This window comes from Lytechinus pictus, chromosome 18 (genome assembly GCF_037042905.1).
Source record: "Lytechinus pictus isolate F3 Inbred chromosome 18, Lp3.0, whole genome shotgun sequence".
Taxonomy (NCBI): domain Eukaryota; kingdom Metazoa; phylum Echinodermata; class Echinoidea; order Temnopleuroida; family Toxopneustidae; genus Lytechinus; species Lytechinus pictus.
Genome location: NC_087262.1, coordinates 2,911,913 through 2,931,763, shown reverse-complemented (window position 1 = coordinate 2,931,763; position 19,851 = coordinate 2,911,913). Strand labels below are relative to the sequence as shown.

The 19,851-nt window shown below is 36.0% G+C and overlaps 1 protein-coding gene across 4 annotated transcripts in view; it reads left to right on the top strand.

Moving 5' to 3' along the window:
* The window catches only part of LOC129281287 (cleavage and polyadenylation specificity factor subunit 1-like), a 64,453-nt gene that overhangs the window by 14,880 nt on the left and 29,722 nt on the right, over positions 1–19,851 (top strand). For all 4 annotated transcript variants that reach the window (XM_064113083.1, XM_064113085.1, XM_064113084.1 and 1 more), the window contains 15 exons: positions 1,981–2,091; positions 2,752–2,845; positions 3,921–4,008; positions 4,718–4,817; positions 6,187–6,215; positions 6,777–6,828; positions 7,361–7,458; positions 10,721–10,795; positions 11,470–11,550; positions 11,845–11,928; positions 13,102–13,194; positions 14,586–14,727; positions 15,658–15,833; positions 16,574–16,716; positions 18,588–18,674. In XM_064113083.1, the coding sequence (XP_063969153.1) occupies positions 1,981–2,091; positions 2,752–2,845; positions 3,921–4,008; positions 4,718–4,817; positions 6,187–6,215; positions 6,777–6,828; positions 7,361–7,458; positions 10,721–10,795; positions 11,470–11,550; positions 11,845–11,928; positions 13,102–13,194; positions 14,586–14,727; positions 15,658–15,833; positions 16,574–16,716; positions 18,588–18,674 (1,453 nt within the window). The remainder of the gene's footprint in view (positions 1–1,980; positions 2,092–2,751; positions 2,846–3,920; positions 4,009–4,717; positions 4,818–6,186; positions 6,216–6,776; positions 6,829–7,360; positions 7,459–10,720; positions 10,796–11,469; positions 11,551–11,844; positions 11,929–13,101; positions 13,195–14,585; positions 14,728–15,657; positions 15,834–16,573; positions 16,717–18,587; positions 18,675–19,851) is intronic.

Below are 19,851 nucleotides of genomic sequence, written 5' to 3'. Positions count from 1 at the left end.
ACAATGACACTCGAGGATCTGGCTAAAACTATCCGCATCGAAGGAACTTCACATAGTACTATTTTCTGAAGTCCAACGGCCCTCAGGAGAAAAGTACTATGTGATTGCTTGAGTGTGAATAGTTTTCGCCTTTTCCAAGAATGGGTCATTGTATATTTGTTTTATGTCCCCTCCACCCATATAATTTTTTTGATATTATGCCTATGCATCCAAACAACTTTTTTCTCAATAAGTTAATTCAAAAACTCAAGAGTTGACATCAGGAACAATTCAAAATATGAAATAGCGTATACATACATGTACAAGGCACTTTCCATTTATTTTAGTTTTGATAGATGGGCCCTATTGATGGTACAGCCATGAAAGATATGTTGTGGCTGAACCATCTGCTGGTTCATATTCAGCATTCCTGTCTGTGGTAGTCTCATATTATTGGTAGCAGTTCGGGGTGACACGGGGGCTCATTACCAATAATGTTAACAATATCATCAACAGAGTCTGGCATGTCATTCATGATTTGTTCAACTTGAATATCTGTTAGCAGATTGAAACTTCTTCGTCATCAGCAGCAACGTTAGATGGTCCAGGATCATTCTCCTTCTCCCTCAGTGGAGGAGGACATCGAACTATGAATCGATGATAATGTGTGCGACATATTTCTCTTCTGCATCTCACTCGTACGTGAATAGTTCTTGATGCTCGTCTCTGAGCGGTGGCCCAAAACCGACATGATGTCCCTCGGGGCATCACCGGCATGATCTAAATAAAATTGAGATACAAGTTGCCCTCAGTGAATAGTTAGTGTAAGTTTTACTACATCTGGCATCCATAGTAATTGTCTTGATCATAGAGGCTAGGTTGTTCTTTCCAAACACCTGATTATCGTACCAGTAGCATTCTTTGTCAAACTTCTTGGAGTTTTGGCCTTTGCCCTTGTTCTTGGGTCTTTGCCGCATGAATTCATTATTTGGGTTCAGTTTTGACAAGTACTTCTTCATATTTGGAACAGGGCAGTGGTTGATATTACCGGGGAGAGAGTGCATTCGTCCTCCTTGTGCCTCCTCATCATCATCTTGGTGGTTCTTTGTGTTTATATCTCTCATTGTGTAGAAATCACCGTCTTCTCTTTCATGCAAAATAAAATCACTGGGTTGCATGCTCAGATTTTCCATAGCCCCTGTTAGGGAAGTAAATTATAACATCGACAAAAACCTTCCTCTGCAGGCCGTCGGGTGTGTCTGTGTCCAAACTATCTTGGATCGGCAACATATCATCTTTGCTGATTGGTGAGTGGTGTTTGACGTCGGCTTTCCCACTCGATTTGAGTTTCTTGATCAGCGCCTTGAAGCTCTTGCTGCTCATGGAGAAAGCAGAATCATTAATGATTTCAACTTTCAAGGTCTTCTGAAAGTGTCTCTGCAACCCAAATCTTATAGATTGCATGGACATCTTGCTGTACAAAGCACCAGTTTTTGTTCGAGCACCTACGAAGAATCTTACGAGATCCGAGTCAATCACATCACAGCTTACCCCATCAATTTCGGCACAAAATTCACAAAATATTGATACAGCATACTTAATCTGTTTCTGTACGTTAGCACTGTCACCTTAGTTCATAAAATCCACTATTTCGTTGTCGTTGACCTGCTAGAATCTTCTGGGATTCTTGCGACTAGTACTAGGCCTAGAGGCTGCCATTTTGTTTGTTGACAAACAAAAAAATCATCTGTTTGCGGCAGCAGTTAGTATATCTAGGGGGCCGTTCTATAAAGCTGCGAGTATTCAAAATTTTAGAAGTGACAGGAGGCCCTTTCGTAGGCTGAACGACCAAACAGCGGTGATGCAGTTTGCAACATGTCTAAATGTGTCTGTGCCCGCGTGGCTAAAGAGTTTCTGTCTGAATGATGGATGTGTCATAATTGTCATGAATTTGAACATATTTCTGAAAATTACAGCATGTATCTGTTTATTTCTATTCAGGTGGTGTTTTGATCTTAGCAGTGAACTCACTCCTATACTTGAATCAAAGCATCCCGCCGTATGGTGTATCTCTCAACTCGCTTACAGATTGGAGTACTGCATTCCCATTGAGTAAGTTCTTGAAAATTATGGGTTTTATTCATAATTATGTTTGATCCTGAAAAAGACCACCAAAACTTGATGTTTCTGCAAGTATGTTCCTGCCATCTTCAGGAGAATAAGAATCTCTAAATAAGTACTAGAAGTATTAAATTTTCATTAGAATATATCATAGATATTTCCTCTATTTAAATGCAAGAAAGCTACATGTATTCATTTTCTCTAAATGAGCTCTTGAAAAGTATTAATATTTGTTGTGTGGAGTATTAGAGAGATGATGTTCAATATAACAAATAATGCACATCATGTAGGGCATTAGTAAGAATTATACGACTGTGGTACATTTGGAACAGTTCTAACATGCAAGAGGCATAGCCGAGGGTGATTGGACTGTTTCACAGGTCACAAGTTTGAATTAATATTCTAATCCCAAGTAAAATAATGTGCATTATTTGTTTTATATGATACTGATATGGGCCCTTGTTATTTAATAAACCATCCTCGGCTCAAAACTTAATGACCTGTCAATAGAACTAGTTGTTAATACCAGTCATTAGCAAAGTTTTCTGTTAGTGTTAGCTAAAATGAATGACTGGTCACATGATGAATTTCAGCCAATTATATGATTAGGATCCATATCACCATTTCATAATGCTGTATTTTCCTCGACAGAAATTCAAGAAGGCGTGAAGGTATCAATGGATTGCACCCAAGCAACGTTCATATCATACGACAGACTGGCACTGTCCCTGAAAGATGGAGAGATGTATGTATTTACTTCTTCATTATAATAAATCTGTAATTAAATGTATACAGAGATTATATAATTATATATTAGTAGTTCTAATAATACTCAATTTCTATACAGCGCAAATTACAGTCAAGTCTCTTAGCGCTCTAAAAGGTAGTATGAGAAAGAAAGAGAGAGAGAAAGAAAAGAAAAAACAATCATATTGAACCTTAATACATCATTATACATATTTGAGACTGAATTTTGACAATTTGGAAATAGATAATGCATCATTAGGAAATTTGAATTCATCTTTGGAAAAGGTAACACTTTAACATAGGCTTAAAAAGATCAAGAGAATAGCATTCTTTAATATTATCTGGAATTTTATTCCATAATTGAGGGACTGAATATTGAAATGCTTGTTGCCCATATGAAATTGTATTTACATTTAGGGGGATGAACATCTTTCTGTTACTTGAATGTAGTTGCCTATGCACAAGTGCATCTCGTCTCAGGCTCTTGGTATAATTAATTGATGTTATTTAAGTTTCATGATTTATTATGAAGCTTAGCATAAAGTTATTCATGTGTTTAAGTCTTAACTGGAATAGACAAGCCAAAATTGATTGCTCTTGAATTTTATCATGTTGGCGTAATGCACTGGAGACTGGCATATTGTGCTATACTAGTAATATGCATTTTATATAAACCACAGCATGCATGTTTGTGGGCTCTGACTCAATTGGGTTAAGTTGAAATCTACAAGTGTGTATTAGCATTATAACTGCAAAGGTACATTTTTCATGCAAATGAATCATTTTGGCCATTTCAGCAAAGTTATTTGAAATACATATATTTTGTTAAAATGTAAGAAAATAAGATTGGGTAAGTAAGTTATATTGATGTATACCTTTCATTAAGATGTTATACCATTTTGATTGAGGGGATAGTTATTGTTTGTGTAACGTTCATTGAATATACCAGTTGGTTTACTAGGGCCGTGTGAAATAAAAGCTATGATCAGTTGTATAAGTTAGTCTAATGCAAACCATGTTTAAAAAGTTACAATCAATCAAAGTAATCAATTGAATGTCTTTCTGTAACACAGATACGTTTTAACGTTGGTTGTTGATGGTATGAGGAGCGTCCGAGGGTTTCATCTTGATAAAGCTGCTGCTAGTGTACTCACAACATGTGTAAGGAAACTTAGATTATCAGGGCCCTGTCTTACAAAGAGTTACGATCGATCGTAACTATGGAAATCCATCAGTTTCGTAATTTTTTCTACAGGAAATTTGTAAAATGTTCTTTGTAAACAAAGGAGAACACACCAAATTGTCAAGAGATCAATGAATCTATGGATATACATTAATATCTAGAAACATTTTTGAACAAACCTGCATTGTATATGTTGATGTTGCTGAGCGTCCATAGTTGCGAATGATCGGGTCAATCTCAACTCTTTGTAAGACAGGGCCAAGATAAAGCAAAGTTTTGGTTGTAATTTTGAATCATTAATGTTATATTTAGATACGGTTATCCTGAAAATGCCCTCAAAATTTTATTTCATGATAAATTTCCACTAAAGAAATATATTCTTTATTGCAGTGTGTATTATAATATATTCATGAATGTGGAATAGAATGTTTTGTCTATGATGAAATGTAAGAATTGGTAATGAAAGCTGCTTGCTGGATTCCCGCAGTTGGATAAACATGGCTCTAACCTTTGACAATGTGCCTAACTCAACGGAATACATTAGGATTTTTGAAAAACAAAATATGCAAAAGTTATAGGTCTTGCTGATATGAATTCTAAGCTTGCCAAAACCTATATCTGTAAGATTTTTTAATTGAAATAATAGACAGTTCAATCCACATTTGATGCTGTTTGTTTTAATTTCAGATATGTCCGGTGGGAGATGGCTATCTCTTCTTAGGGTCTCGTCTTGGTAACTCTCTGTTGTTGAGATACACTGAGAAAGTATCAGAAACCAGCTCGTCAGGTCAGTACTAACACTTGGACAAACAATAAGAAAGTTACGAGCATCTGAATGTTGGGATCACTGATGTTGTTGAGATCCTCCGATTTGCAATGCAACCAAGATGTGTGGTGTCACTTGTAAACAACCTCCCGATTACTTTTGTATATTTTTCACTTCAATTTTCTCCTTTGTATTTGTCTGTAGCATGATAAGGGTCCCGTAACACAAGGTTAGCGATTAATTGTTATACTTGATTTTCATGATTGATTGTACATTGTAGTCAAGATGATTACTTACCTTTGTGATACGAGCCCCATGTGTGAGAGGCATGTACTTCAGGTTTTTAAAGATGTATCATGGCTGAATGTTTGTCCTATCATTAGAATGAGCAAATATGGATGTTTTGAGGTGTATTTTTTAGTGTCCAAAGGGGAGAGTTGTCCATGAGTGACATCAAACTTCTTGGTTGCATTGCCAATTTGAGGATCTGCGTAGCTTCAGTGTTCTCAACATTCTAATGCCGATAACTTTGCTATTGTTTGTCCAATTTTCCTCAGACTTTTGTTGATCTGAAGTCTTTGATTCTTCTTGTTTTCTTGTACCACGAGCTTCATTCTTATTTAAAATCAAGGGCAAGATTGATTGTCATCATATTATGGTATTAAGTTCTAGTATGTAAGCCTAACTTTGTGAAATCTTGACATCTAAGCTGAAAAACAATAACGCTAAAGATCACCACCACAAATAAGCACATGTGGGACAGTGTAATAATATTTCTTTGGAAAAGATCCTGCACCTGTCAGAATACTTTGCTGATTTTGCTTATTTCTCAAACATTACTCATTTGCTATCAGAATAATTTGGATCATCTTAAAATTGTATACATACCAACACTTGGATGGCCATTGCATTTTAGTCTGTTTAAACTAATTTGGTTAAATCTGACATTTATGTTTAATATCTGATACTTTTAGCATATTTTTTTCCCCTCATTTATATAGTGCATGATAAATTCATCAATGTTAGATGCAAAGAAGTTACATTTTGACTGGGCTGATGTGATTATTTGCAGTCTTCAGTCTTGTTCTGTATTTATTGTATAAAATGAAATAACCCCCAAGAAAGTTAACTATAATTTATTTCTCATAGAGGGTAAAGGTCATTGAAACTATAAATTATTGTTAGCAGGGAAAAACCTGTATATAAGTCCAGTAATTAAATTGTCTTTTTTTAAATTGCATATTTGAGATATCTTTTTTTATTACCTGTAGTACTCAGTTGAGTATCATTAAGTCAATTGTTTTGGTTTTAATTTTAAGCAATTAAACATTATTGTGTATGGTCATTTATGTTTTTGTTGCACTATTTCTATATACATTTTTTCTTACAGAGGCTTCAAAATCTGAGGATCAAAAAGCGGTAAGGAAGAATGTTTTGATACAGAAATGTATGAGGCATGTTGGTGCTTTTGTCACTTGGCCATTATTAGTTGTCATTGATATTCTTTGTATCGTATTGTATCTAATAGCTGTTGTGTGGCTTAAAAAAAACTCAAAAATGATAGTTCTCTTCATTAAAAGGCCTTAGATAAAATTTTATCACCAGTAGTCTCCTGTAAAGTTGGTCAGGGGCAAATCAAGGATTTACCCCCCCCCCCCTAAAAAAAAAAGAAGGGACAAGGCTGTCAGCTGTCACAGCAAGAATTTTCTCTGGACAAAACTTAAAATGTTGAAAATAATACCACTCATGGGGAGTATTTCCCTTGATATTTGTTTTTAAAGAGTCTTTATGAAAGGGGTAATGTGACCCCTTTGCCCCCCCCCTCCCTCCCCCTTCTGAGTTGAGTTGTTACTCATCTTGGCAAAGAAAGACTTATGTCACGTTGCAGGTTATGATATTCTGTTAGTATTGAATCTAGTTTGAATATCAATGTTGCTATGTTGGGCAGTATTAATGTTTTGGTATCATTTTGTTCCATAGGGTGAACCTCCAAGCAAGAAGATAAGGAGTGACGATGCGAGTGATTGGATGGGTAAGCCTTTTATCATCTCTTGCAATCCATACCCTTCATGTTGATCACAATTTATCTTTTGTATTGTAGTTATAAGATGACAAAATATTTTGCATTTCTCATGCCCAATGTCTGACACCAAATAATCCAGTAACCTCTTAATAGATTTTAACCAATATTAGAAATTGATTGTAGATAAATTTGAGGTACAAATAGTTTTACTGTGCTTGATATAATTAATTATGTATTCATTCATTTATTGATGTTTATTGAATTTCCATAAATATACATTATTCAAATTCAAGATATTAGTACAAGCATATCAAAGAATATATATAAATGGCATGCAAAGTAAATAAATAAGCTTAATATTGTTACAATTGAAGAAAAGATTAAAATTGGATGACCATAAAAACAGTGTGCATGTATGCTAATGATGATAGTGATTGCAATTTCCATTTTGATATGATGTGAAATAAATTGTTACAATATATTAAATTGTAAATGAATGATATTCAGATCATGTATGCATTTTTGTTTACTCTCTTTATAGCATCTGACACCAAGTTTCTTGATGATCCTGATGAATTGGAGGTGTATGGCAAAGAGGTTCAGAAAACAGGAACACAACTCACATCTTATTCATTTGAGGTATGGTACAGTGGCAGCAGGGTGCTACGTAACTTTTTAGAAGCACTTCCCCAGTCGGGCAAGTAAATTTTTAAATAGTTGTAATATACTTGCCCGAAAATCTTATTCACTTGCTTGAAAAAAATCCTTAAAAAGTTTTAGATCTACCTCTTCAAAAGAAAGTACATGTATTGTGGTTTTATAAACCATTGACCTTTTTCTCTCTTTTGACATGAACTGATCTACCTTGTTATTGCATTTTTTTGTCAAAAGTGATTTTATCTTGCCTGCCATGACCAAAATTAGGGTCAATATCATATCATATCGACCCTAATTTTTGTCATTTAACTGTGAGAATTTTGCTTGCCCAATTAGGGGAAGTAGTTTTGGTCTTTACTTCAAAACACTTGCCTGACTTCAACTTGTACTTGCCCCGGGCAATCGGGAAGTGCTTATGTAGCACCCTGGACAGTCAGCAATCTTTAAGTGTGATTACACTCCAATCTACACTCAGGGCCCCGTTGCATTAAAGTTACCTTTATGCAGGGATGCCACTTTTCCGTATTTATACGGAATTCCGGCTTTTTTCCTGCTATCTGTCTTATTTCCGTATTTCCGACTTTTCCTGTTTTCTGTGTATTAAAAAAAACGGAAGTCCTCCTTTTTTTCCCTCTATTTCTTCCGATTGCGATGCATGTCGATCGACCGAGTGAGAGATATTTCCCCGAGATATTTGCTTTTATACAGTACATAAATTCTAAACGCGCGCACTGCCTACTACGTTCATTGAGTTATGCTTTTATCAAGGCTTTCTGATTAGAATTATCGATATCCTGGCCAATCAGTGCGAGCGACAAGTTCCAAACGCATGCACATAGACAAGCACAAAGTAGCGGCACGAATCGCGGTATAATAGCGACTGGTAAATACGTCTGTACAGATGATGACGTCATCCAAGATGGCAACTTACGATGACCAGCGAAGGAATCGAGGATGACTAAGTTTTGATCATCATTTGAAAGGAATTAGCGGTAACTGCGGTCTAAGGTACGATGTTTCTGAATTTTATATATTTTCTCGTAAGTTTGGATGTAATTATTTTTTTATAATGTGACATTTTATGTACCAAAAACGATCAGAAAATCGGGTTTCCGCCGAATGTTAGATCTAACGTTACTGCTGCATGCTGATACGGAACCCAGGGAGCTGCGGGCTGGAGCTCCTTGGGTTACGTATCAGCTAGCCCAGAGCTCCCTGGGTTAGCTGATAAGTTGCCTTTATGTACGGGCCAACAACTCTTCAGTCTATGTATTGGTGAGTGGAGCCAACGCGGTTCAGCTGAACAACCAAAATACAGAGACTGAAGCTTTTGGTCTAGCGTTCTATGAGAAACACACAACTAACTACCGTCAGTTTTTCAAACCTAAATGACTTCAAAGTCATCGATCACAACAAGCTAAGAAACCACTTGGTCCCCCCCCTCCCCTAAATTTGAGGTGGGGGCGGACCCCCCCCCCTCCTATTTTTTTTTTTTTTTTTTTTTTTTTTTTTTTTTTTTTTGCTTGTCAAATTTTTTACCTGTGACATGTGTCCATCCCAAAATTAAAGATGGACCCCCTAAAAAAAAAATTCTTGGACACTATCCCGGCCCGCGATAAGTTTCAGTATTTTTGGAGGACACCTAGTGGCATCCCTGTTTATGGTAATTTTTGCCGTCCAATGGTAACTATCATGGTAATGATGATCAACAGCCAATCAGAATCAAGGATTCCATGCAAGCTACCATTGCTTGGCAAAGTTACCATGATGGTAACTTTTATGCAACGAGACACAGGTCCCGAACAATAGGTTGACCAAGTCAGAAGAATAGAAAAATTGATTCACTGGACCATTTCCTTTGTTCCGGCTCAAGTGTAAAATCAAGTGTAATCTACACTCAGAAGAATGCTGCATGGGTCGTATATTAAATTGTAATATTGAGAAGGATGTAATAATCATTTTGTAGCAATATAAAAATTAAACATACATAATAAGCATGTAGCCTTTCTTAGGAATACTGGAAGCATATTACCTATGATATAAGAGTAGCAAATAGTTTCCATGACAAAATAAATTATTTTTATATTATGGGATTTGGATGTGAAGTTGGATTTCTAGCTTCTTTTTAATGATTTAGAGTATATGAGAAGCCTAAAATTCATTGTGTAGGTGCAAGAACGCCTTTATCAAAACATTTTTGTGCACTAAATCAGTGCAGAAATACCCTTATGCAATGCACTTATACATGCTGCTAGGTGCCTTTTTGCGAGCATCCAGTGCGTAAAAGTGTGATGTTCTTGCACCGACACAAACTCTATTATGAATAATGCATAAGAAGAGGTGTAGACAATGTAAGAGAAACTTTTAATGACATGATCGCTTTGTTACATGAATACAATGTAGATAAGGGAAGAGAAGGGGGGAAATTAGATACAGTATACATAATTCACAGTCACATCAACTAAACTCAATTTCAAACCGAACGATGGTATGTTATTGGTAATAAAGTATCAGCTTTGATCAGTCTAGAGTCGTGTTTCATTGGTGTGACTAGCATTAGGCAAAGTAGGAGAGGAATTGAAAAACAAGAAAACAAGATGTCATTTGGTGTCTATTCATGTAAGGTATTGTTTTATTTCATTCGTTTAAACTAGCTAATTTCTCTTTAATACTAAATAGGTTCATTATTGCGGACTAATAATCGCTTAAGGGTATTCATTTGTCTCGCAATCTACTATGGTCAACAAGGAAATTCGTGATCACTCTCGCAAAAAGTGTTCAGTAGCTTTCTAGGAAATTCGTGATCACTCTCGCAAAAAGTGTTCAGTAGAATACCCTCTAGCGATTAATTTCTCTTTGCTCCAATATTGCCTTCCTTCCATTGGTACATGTAATAAGTGGTGACATGCCTGCCATATGCTCTTGCAACATTTGTTCCGGTCATGATATCTCAGAGGGCATGGGGTTAGAGTTAGATTGTAATAAAGTTTTTTTGGTTCAGAATAATCTAAAGATTAGGATTAGGGTTTATTTAGTCCTGAAGGTTGGGTTTTGTGTCTGGCTTAACATGGAAATTTTCCATCGGAGCAATTGTTGCTGGAGCAATTGTCATGGAGTAATCTTTTTTCTTCTTGCCTCAGAATCCATTTTTATGCTGAAATCAATCCGAAAGTATCAGTGAATCAGAGTGTCTGTTTTATCCTTCCACGTTTTTTTCCCATTTATTTAAATTCCATCATCTCAGATCTGTGATAGTCTTCTGAACATTGGTCCATGTGGTAATATGATCATGGGAGAACCGGCTTTCCTCTCAGAAGAGGTAACTATTCTCTGCTAAATTCATTCCTAACTCTTTATTATCCACTCTAATTGTATAATATGAATTAATTCTCCATTATTAGTTTATTATATTAGGCAATTAAAGCCATTGGAGGTAAAATTTTGTCATTCCCGCATTCATGCAGTTGCACTTTGCATTAAATTTGAAACTTCTAAGAAGTAAAATTATTTAATTTGAAGTTCAGCATAATGCCAGGAATACTAAAATCAGAATTCTACTTTGCTGCAAGCCATGTGGTTGGAGTAAAATCCAAATGAGCTTCAAGTCACTGGCAATGATGATGTCATTACTATTTGGAATCAAATTTGCTTTTATTCTTACATGTAGGCTTAAAAAAACATGGGAATTTCATTTGTAATATTTGTACCTTTATTCAGAATTTTGATGGTTCAGACTGTATAGGTTGAAATTTTCATACCAAGTGCTACCATAGCTTGTTTGGATGTCAATCGCAGTAGGAACTGTAGAGTCTGTTAGATGATACCTATCTGCCAGTTACAGTTATATTTGGTTCATGCGAAATGACAGTTTTCAGAGGGGCTGTTTTTCTTTGCAATAATTCAACGTTTATCTGTTGATCAATCTTGTTGTGTGTCACTATTTTGCTATGTTCTTGGTCACAGTTAATAAAAATCTGGTTCTTTTATTTTTAGTTTCAAGGTAGTGTTGATCCTGACCTTGAGCTGGTGACGACATCGGGATATGGCAAGAATGGAGCTTTATCTGTCCTACAGGTAAACTACTGTTTGCTATAATCGAGATCAAGAACCATATACCAAAGAAGCTTTGCAATATGTATATTCTGATTGAATATTAAATATACAGCACGTATCAGCACTGATAGACTTTGTAGCCCTTTTGAAAAAACAGCTGAGAAACCTTGAATTTGTGCATTTACATTTCTTAAGAGAGTGATACATGAAACAGCTACAAAATGACAAATTTTGTCCATATTGGATAGTAGGTTGGTTCACTGTGTATAAAGCTCAAAATGACTTCATGTTTTCTTCTTAATTATCTTTTCACAGCGTACAGTAAGGCCTCAGGTTGTGACGACCTTTAACCTTCCTCAATGTCTTGACATGTGGACCGTTAAGAGCCTCAAGAAAACGGTGAGTCAGTGAAGTCTGATTAATGGTTTGATAATTTCTTTCACCATTATTGCTGCTAAACTTCTGAACAAGCTACCAACTTTTCTCCAATCTAATCCAATGGTCATTTTTAATAGCACCGTTTCCTTTTTGGTTACAAAGCTCTGCACACACACTCTACTCCATGTTTTGGCCACTAAAACAATAATTTAACACCTTAGAATGGTCAGCTTAGTCCATGCAATTCATTGTCCTCTTCGCAAAATAGATGGAATTTAATGGCATTCTTGAACTGGTCAACAGAGGAAGCTGTCTTCACTGCAGCAAGTGGACGATTCCATAGTTTTGCAGCGACCACAGGGAAGGACTTTTCACCAGCACATTGTTGAAGACGTCTACATCCTCTGACCAGTTCAGCAAGCACTTGAAGGCCCATTTATTTTTTTTGTTTAATGAACTTTGACTTTTCTTGATGTGATTTTGAGCATCATGCTTGCTAGCTTTTCTTTATTTATTCAACTGAAATTTTGTTTGGTGGACTTGCCATTTGATAATGATTAGTCCTTTATCAAAGAGCACCAGTGAGTTCAATTGATTTGAGAATCCATTGCTCAACAGCTGACTTTATTCATCACGTTGGTATACTGAGTTGCATGCTGGTAACCCAATATTTGCATAAAAGTTTGAATTTTTTGTTTGTAGTAGAATTGTCAAGTTTGTAATTTGAGCATTTCATAATATATGATTCACCCATGTTCATGAGTGTCTTGTGGATTGACTTCTTTTTCCTAAGAAATAAGGATGCAATTTGCACACCAGGGACCCATTTCATAGAGGACTTGCAACTGTTGTAACTTTGCCATTATGGCAACTACCATGGTAACAGGGCTCTACAGCCAATCAAAATCAAGGTTACCATGGTAGTTGCCATTATGGCAAAGTTACAAGGTTGTTACTCTTTATGAAACGGGCCCCTGGTGGGTGTTTCATAAAGCTGTTCGTAAAGTTACGCATGACTTTAGGCACGACCTGGAACATGTTCTTAGGTTATAAATCAATTGAATAGGGATATCACATAGCACAAGAAAGGATCACCAATCGTGCGTAAAGTCATTCGTATCTTACGAACAGCTTTATGAAACACCCACCTGTTTTATAAAACACACAAATTCAATTTGTATCATACGTTTGCAGAAATCTGATGAGAAATCTGAAGACTCGGAGATCAGTCCAGATGATAAGGACAAACACGCATACTTGATCCTGAGCAAACCAGACTCATCCATGGTATGTGTTTCTTTACTTCATTCTAGGCGGTATCATGTTCAACAGATTTTTCTAAAAAAAGGGGCTTTCACAATTGCTCGTGCGATCGTTTGCGACCACTTGGTCACAATATATGTTGCATAGAATCGCAACGGTTGTAAGCAGTCGCACCACCAATTGTGAATGGGGCTTTAGACATCAAATATCGAGAAGAGGTAATGCCAAAATCAGATGAGCTCTATTCTTCCGAACGTTTATTAGGGCATTTAGTTCCAGTTTTAGTGACCACCTTTCTACATAGACCACTTGTTTGGTTTACCTCTTATAATGTTCTGGATTGAAAAAAAAAATTATTACAGGGACTTGTCCATAAACACCACTTTTCCTGTCTCCCTTGAGGGGTCATTATGGAAGGTTTAACTGTATATACAATTACACATGATTTATATTTGCATCATATTGTGATGAGTTCTGAAATTTTATTCTGCTTTGGAAAGCCATGAAACAGCACAAATTTTAAAAGTGGTCGGGGAAATTAAGGACATTCCAGTTTGGCCAATCGCCCGAAGAAACCAATTGATAATTGGCATAACGTCACAACAATTTAAAGTTTTTCCAATAAAAGGTTTTCATATTGAGCATGATTTGATGAAGGAGAAGAATTTACATCAGTTTAAGGACATTCCGTTATTAAGAAAGGGACAAACAAGGTAAAGGGTGTCAAAGGGAAATGTCCATCTTTCCCTCAAATACTTCCCTACAATATCTACATGTTCAGTAGTTATAATGGTTGATGATGATGTAGTAAAAGGTTCGAGACATGGCTAGTTTCCATGGCAAGCATACCCTCGCTGTTCAAACCCTCAGCATGCTTTAACCCCACAAACAAGCAAAGATTTATCCCTCTATCTTTGTGTGTTGTGGAGACGGAGCATACAGAATGATGTGGTACAGGTCCCAGCTGTGACAAAGACTTGTTTTCGGCTTCACATTATCCACAAACATCCTCAGAAGCTCTTCCCTCTCCCTCTCTTTCTCCCTTTTCTGTCTCCCTCTCTCTCTCATTCTCTTTACTTCTCTCTCCCTCTGTCATCCTCTCACCCCCTCTATCCTTCTCTTGCTCACTCTCCTTTTTTTTTCTCTTCTATTTCTAAGCTGCGGTTTGAATGGAGGGTAGCCAGGAGACTCTATGTCACATGAGAACAATGGCTGTCTGAAACCATGAAAACGATTTCTTTACTATGCAAAAGTTTGTGGTAATTAATTAAAGCCAATTAATTTATTAATTAAAGCTTTAATTGAAGCCAATAGGCTTTCTGTGCTTATTTTTGTTGTTCAATAATTTTTGTTTATCGAAAAATCACTAGATTAACCAGCTACTATTTGCATTGTTATTATTCTTGTTTTGTTAGGTTCTTCAGACCGGCCAGGAGATCACGGAGGTTGCAGCCGGAGGATTCAGCACACAGGCTCCTACTATCTTTGCTAGTAACATGGGCGATGATCGCTACATCGTACAGGTCATGAACAAGAGTATCTGTCTATTAGAAGGAGGTGAGTCTATGATCGGTACATCGTACAGGTCATGAACAAGAGTATCTGTCTATGTGTGTGTGTGTGTATTTTAGTTTTGTCAGACGTGTTTTCAATCAGATATGATTATTTACGTCTGGGACCGACCTTTAACGTCACCATCCGAAAGACGTGACCAGGGCTCGAACCTCTGCATCAATTTGTAACTTCCCCACATAGCTTGGATTACAGGCGCACGCCACAACGCCCAGTTACAGGTCATGAATAAGAGTATCTGTCTATTAGAAGGAGGCAAGTCTATGATCGCTACATCGTACAGGTCATGAACAAGAGTATCTGTCTATTAGAAGGAGGTGAGTCTATGATCGCTACATCGTACAGGTCATGAACAAGAGTATCTGTCTATTAGAAGGAGGTGAGTCTATGATCGCTACATCGTACAGGTCATGAACAAGAGTATCTGTCTACTAGAAAGAGGTGAGTCTATGATCACAGATGACCATTAGCTCTATAAGGACTGGGAAGGGCAGATTCAGAGTCCCAAGTCAATGATTAAATCATGGATCCAGAAGAGTTGGTTGATCCTAGCAATGCTAAGTCTAAGGCACACTAGGAATCTTAGGGGTTCATGGACTCAAAACTATGTATAGATATCACTTGTGTATAGAGAGTAAACCTTAAGAAATCTTGTAGTTTTAATTTTCAGATAAACTTCAAAATTGCTAGCTTTGAGTTTGACTGCATTGGGCTAAACTATGAACTAATCGTTGTAACTGAAAACTGAATCAGCCTTTTTAATTATGCAACATCGTTTAACTCTAACTATAATCTGCAATGACTCTCTGTCTAATTCCAACAGCTGAACTGATCCAGCACATGATATTAGATGTTGGCTCTCCTAACATAGCGTGAACCTTGCTAATATTCTCAATGACTTGCTTTCTTTCACAGCTGAGCAGATCCAGCACATGATATTGGATGTAGGCTCTCCCATCAAGCAATGCTCTCTTGCTGACCCTCATCTACTCCTACTGACCGAGAAGGGTGACCCTATCCTAATGACCCTTAAACCTGACCAGCAAGGTGCCAGCCATCGGCTTCATATGACCAAACCAACGCTCTCTCAGGTATGTTGAGCTCGCAATTAGCCCCCCCAAAAAAAGTTTTGTTACGTAACCTGACCGAATCTTGTCATACCTGCCAACAATTTTTTTTGTAATAATTTGATCAAAACATTTTAAAACAAGCTGATCAGTTCTTATATTTCACATTTTTGCCTACTTTTTTTTTTAATTGGTGAATGGCGTTGTAACAAAGAACGGACTGATATACCCATTTCTTTTAACCCTCTTTACAGCAAACAATTTTTACGTATAATTGATGATGTTGACAAGGAAACTGGGATTGCATAATTGGGTTATTCATTTCATTATTGTGGTCCAGTGTATTGGGTTCAACCCCTGTTAAGTATTTGAATTTTACTTCATTAATTTCTATTTTCAACTTAATGTAAAATATACAATTACAAAATTATTATTATATCATTTTTAACAAAATATAATAAGTTTCTAACAATGTTATGAATTTAATATCAAAGTAATTCTATGAATAAATAAATCTTTTTTACTTCCAACTCGCATTTTACCCCATTCTTATATTACTTCTTGAAAGCCATTATGATTTGAAAGCTTATGAACTGCGAAACAGAGACAAATCATTTTAGGAAGGTCCCATATCTAAGGAATCGGATGTACATACTTAACGTAATCACCGTTGTAAACAATAATACATTAACTTCAGCATTTAGAAACATAGTAAAGATATATTGTAGTATTATTGTTATTTGTTAATCTTATTTCATCTCTAGAAATCCAAGATTGTTGCATTGTGCGCATACAGAGACACCAGTGGAACGTTTACTACAGCGAGCCTCTCTGCTAAAGAAAAGGCTAATACAAGTATTAGGGAGAAGTCTTCATCAAAATTGGAACCTAGTAGTCTCAATGCAAGGTTAGACATTCTTTTCTTTTATATTACATCTTAATTCTTAATACTATTAATTTAGTATTTGTATGTGTGTCCATCAATTAAAGCCAAGTCCACAGATCGAAGTTGAAGTGACTTAAAGGGATGGTCCGGGCTGAAAGTGTTTATAGCTTAATAAATAGAGTAGAATTTACGGAGCAAAATGCCGAAAGTTTCATCAAAATCGGATAACAAATAACAAAGTTATTGAATTTTAACATTTAGCAATATGTTGTGAAAACTGTCGTCATGAATATTCATTAGATGGGCTGATGATGTCACATCCCAACTTGTTCTTTTGTATTCTATTATATGAAATTAGGTTTATTCAAATTTTTTCCTCCAAGAACTAGAAAAATTGGATTGACAACTGATTTAGTGCATTAGATATTTATTGCTGCAACTTATTTCATTATAAGGGAGACATATTATTCACAAAAGTATGAAATAATGAAAAAAATATGATTTTATGTAGTACCATAAGAAAACGGAAAGTGGGGATGTGACATCACCAGCCCACCTAATGAATATTCATGACGAATGTTTTCACAAAATATTGCTAAACTTAAAACTTCAATAACTTTATTACTTGTTATCCGATTTTGATGAAATTTTTGGCATTTTGCTCAGTGAATTCTACTCTATGTATTAAGATATAAATATTTTCAGCCCGGACCATCCCTTTAATAATATTAAAGACAGCGAACATTAAAGTAATGAATTGACTTTGTCAAAAGTAGTAAATTTTGCATGTGATGAAATGAGAGGTATCCACTGTCTCTTCGTAGTGTATTTTAATTATAAGTGAACTTTTTGTAAGAAATAGAAGTCATCAGCTATCTAAAAAGGTGGTACGTTATCAAGGATCACCATACACACCATGCCTGGGAGCATTCAGCTCCAGACCCAGGTAGTGTCATGTGACAAATGGAAACCATATGAATTCTAACAGTATAGTATGCAGACCTGCCAACCAGTACATTTTTGGCGTATTTAGTACGTTTTTGCAACCAAAATACGGCAGTACGTTTTTTCTGTAAAAAATATGTTTTCATATAATTTTTTTTTTTTTTTTAATCGTAATTTATTGAGAAAAATCATCTGTATATGTCTCTATTTCATAAAACTTACACAAATATGGTTATTAGATCAATGTAATTTCAGGTAACTTGTTTTTTTTTTCAATCATTTTGTTAAAACCAGGGTGAGATATTCACAATACATGATTCAATGTTGTTTTTTTTTCATCTGCAAGAGCAGTGCGCATTTTAGCTTGCATGCAGCTTGAGTGGAGCGAGTGCGCCACACATTTTATTATGAAATACAGTTCTTTTTGGGAAAATACAGTTTTTTTTTATCACAGAATACAATTTTTCATTCCCAGAGGTTGGCAGGTCTGAGTATGGTGGTAACCATAAACGTAAATGGTGGATACCTGGATGAATAAATGACAGATTAGACTCAAAAGATCTTTCCATTTCTGTCTGACTTAAAAGATAACAAACATGGTTAAATTGGATGAATGGTTTTGATTTTGAATTGAAATATCTCAGTCTACTTTCATGAAAATGGGATGTTGAATTAAAAAAAAGTGATCGCATTTCATATGCTAAGAAATCGCTCTGTCCACCTAAGGTGGCTACCAGAGGTGTCAGTTTTTGGTCGTCCACCCATCTTATTATCTTTTCTCAAGAACCATTTGACATTGGATGGTAATTTTCTTGTATTCTTTTTTAAAAACTCATTTAGAGAATGTTACCACAACTGGCATTTATGCGTTATAATATGAGTGAATAAAGATAAGTTGTGTTTTATGATAATAATATGATAATCCTGATTCCATTCTGTTCTATTAGCACTGTTGATGATGAAGATGAGTTGCTTTATGGATCATCTGATCATGATATTATCACCCCTGCAGCACCAGTGATGGATCAAACAAGGTAAACACAACATTCTCTTTTCTTAAAGCAAATACAGACTTTGTGGGTGTTTCATAAAGCTGTTCGTAAGTTAAAAGCTACTTTAAGAATGACTGGTGAGCCTTTCTTACGCACTAAACCATCGCCAATGAACATTTTGGTGTATACCATTTACCACAAGAAAGGATCACCAGTCGTTCTTTAAGTCGCTCTTAACTTACGAACAGCTTTATGAAACAGGCCCCAGCAATCTTAAAAGCACCACCTCAAGTTTTCAACTACTCATATCTGGTCAGGTTTCAATCTTTAATACAACATTCTCAGCAGAGAATATTAGCCTAATACCAAGTAGTAAAACAAGCACTTCTCCTCTCGAAAACATGTTAGTTTTACTATACAAATATAATTACAGTCCGACCCCTCTTATCCGGACACGTTGGGACCAGCACCCAATGGTAACAACACGTAATCTATTGGGCGTACACATACATTACTCACTGCAGAGTCAGTGCAAATTATAGGCAGTTTTTTTTATGGAAATGAAATCGATTGATTGCCAAAACTCTTGGATAATTTACCTGCTGAAATGATTGAGGAATACATCAAGCATACATCGAAAGAAAGAGAATGACTCGATGAAATTAAGTTTTAAAAATGGATCATTGCGGCAGGCATCGCAGCTTCGCAAAGTCAGCCATTGTTAGACTGTATGCTCAAACATGATAGATGGCACTGTCCATATCGAGGCCTAGCGCTAGCTAGCGAGACTTGTTTTGTTGTTCCCCCACAAAAAAAATGTAATAAAATGGTTGCGCTGTGCCCTGATTTACTGGAAAGTTATCCTGTCTAAGTTCTAAGTGATTTGGGTGAGATATTTTCATAAAAAATAATGTGGTTGTTGGTAGACTATATTGGAAAATGTATGTAATCAAAGTGATTTTGCATAGGAATTTTGATTTTAGATTGAAATCTCATTTCGCCCCATACTAGATTTTTTTTTAAGTCTGGCAAGTGTGTGTCCGGATAATAGAAAATCCAGATAAGGGGAGGCCAGATAAGAGAGGTCGGACCATATAGCCTAATTTCTTCTCTGTATTTGATATTGATAATGATCTCAAAAGGTATATTTCAAGATTAGCTATTTGTAGCAGGCAGTCAGTGAAAAACCACCAACAGTAATGGTCAGGTCACTTCCCCT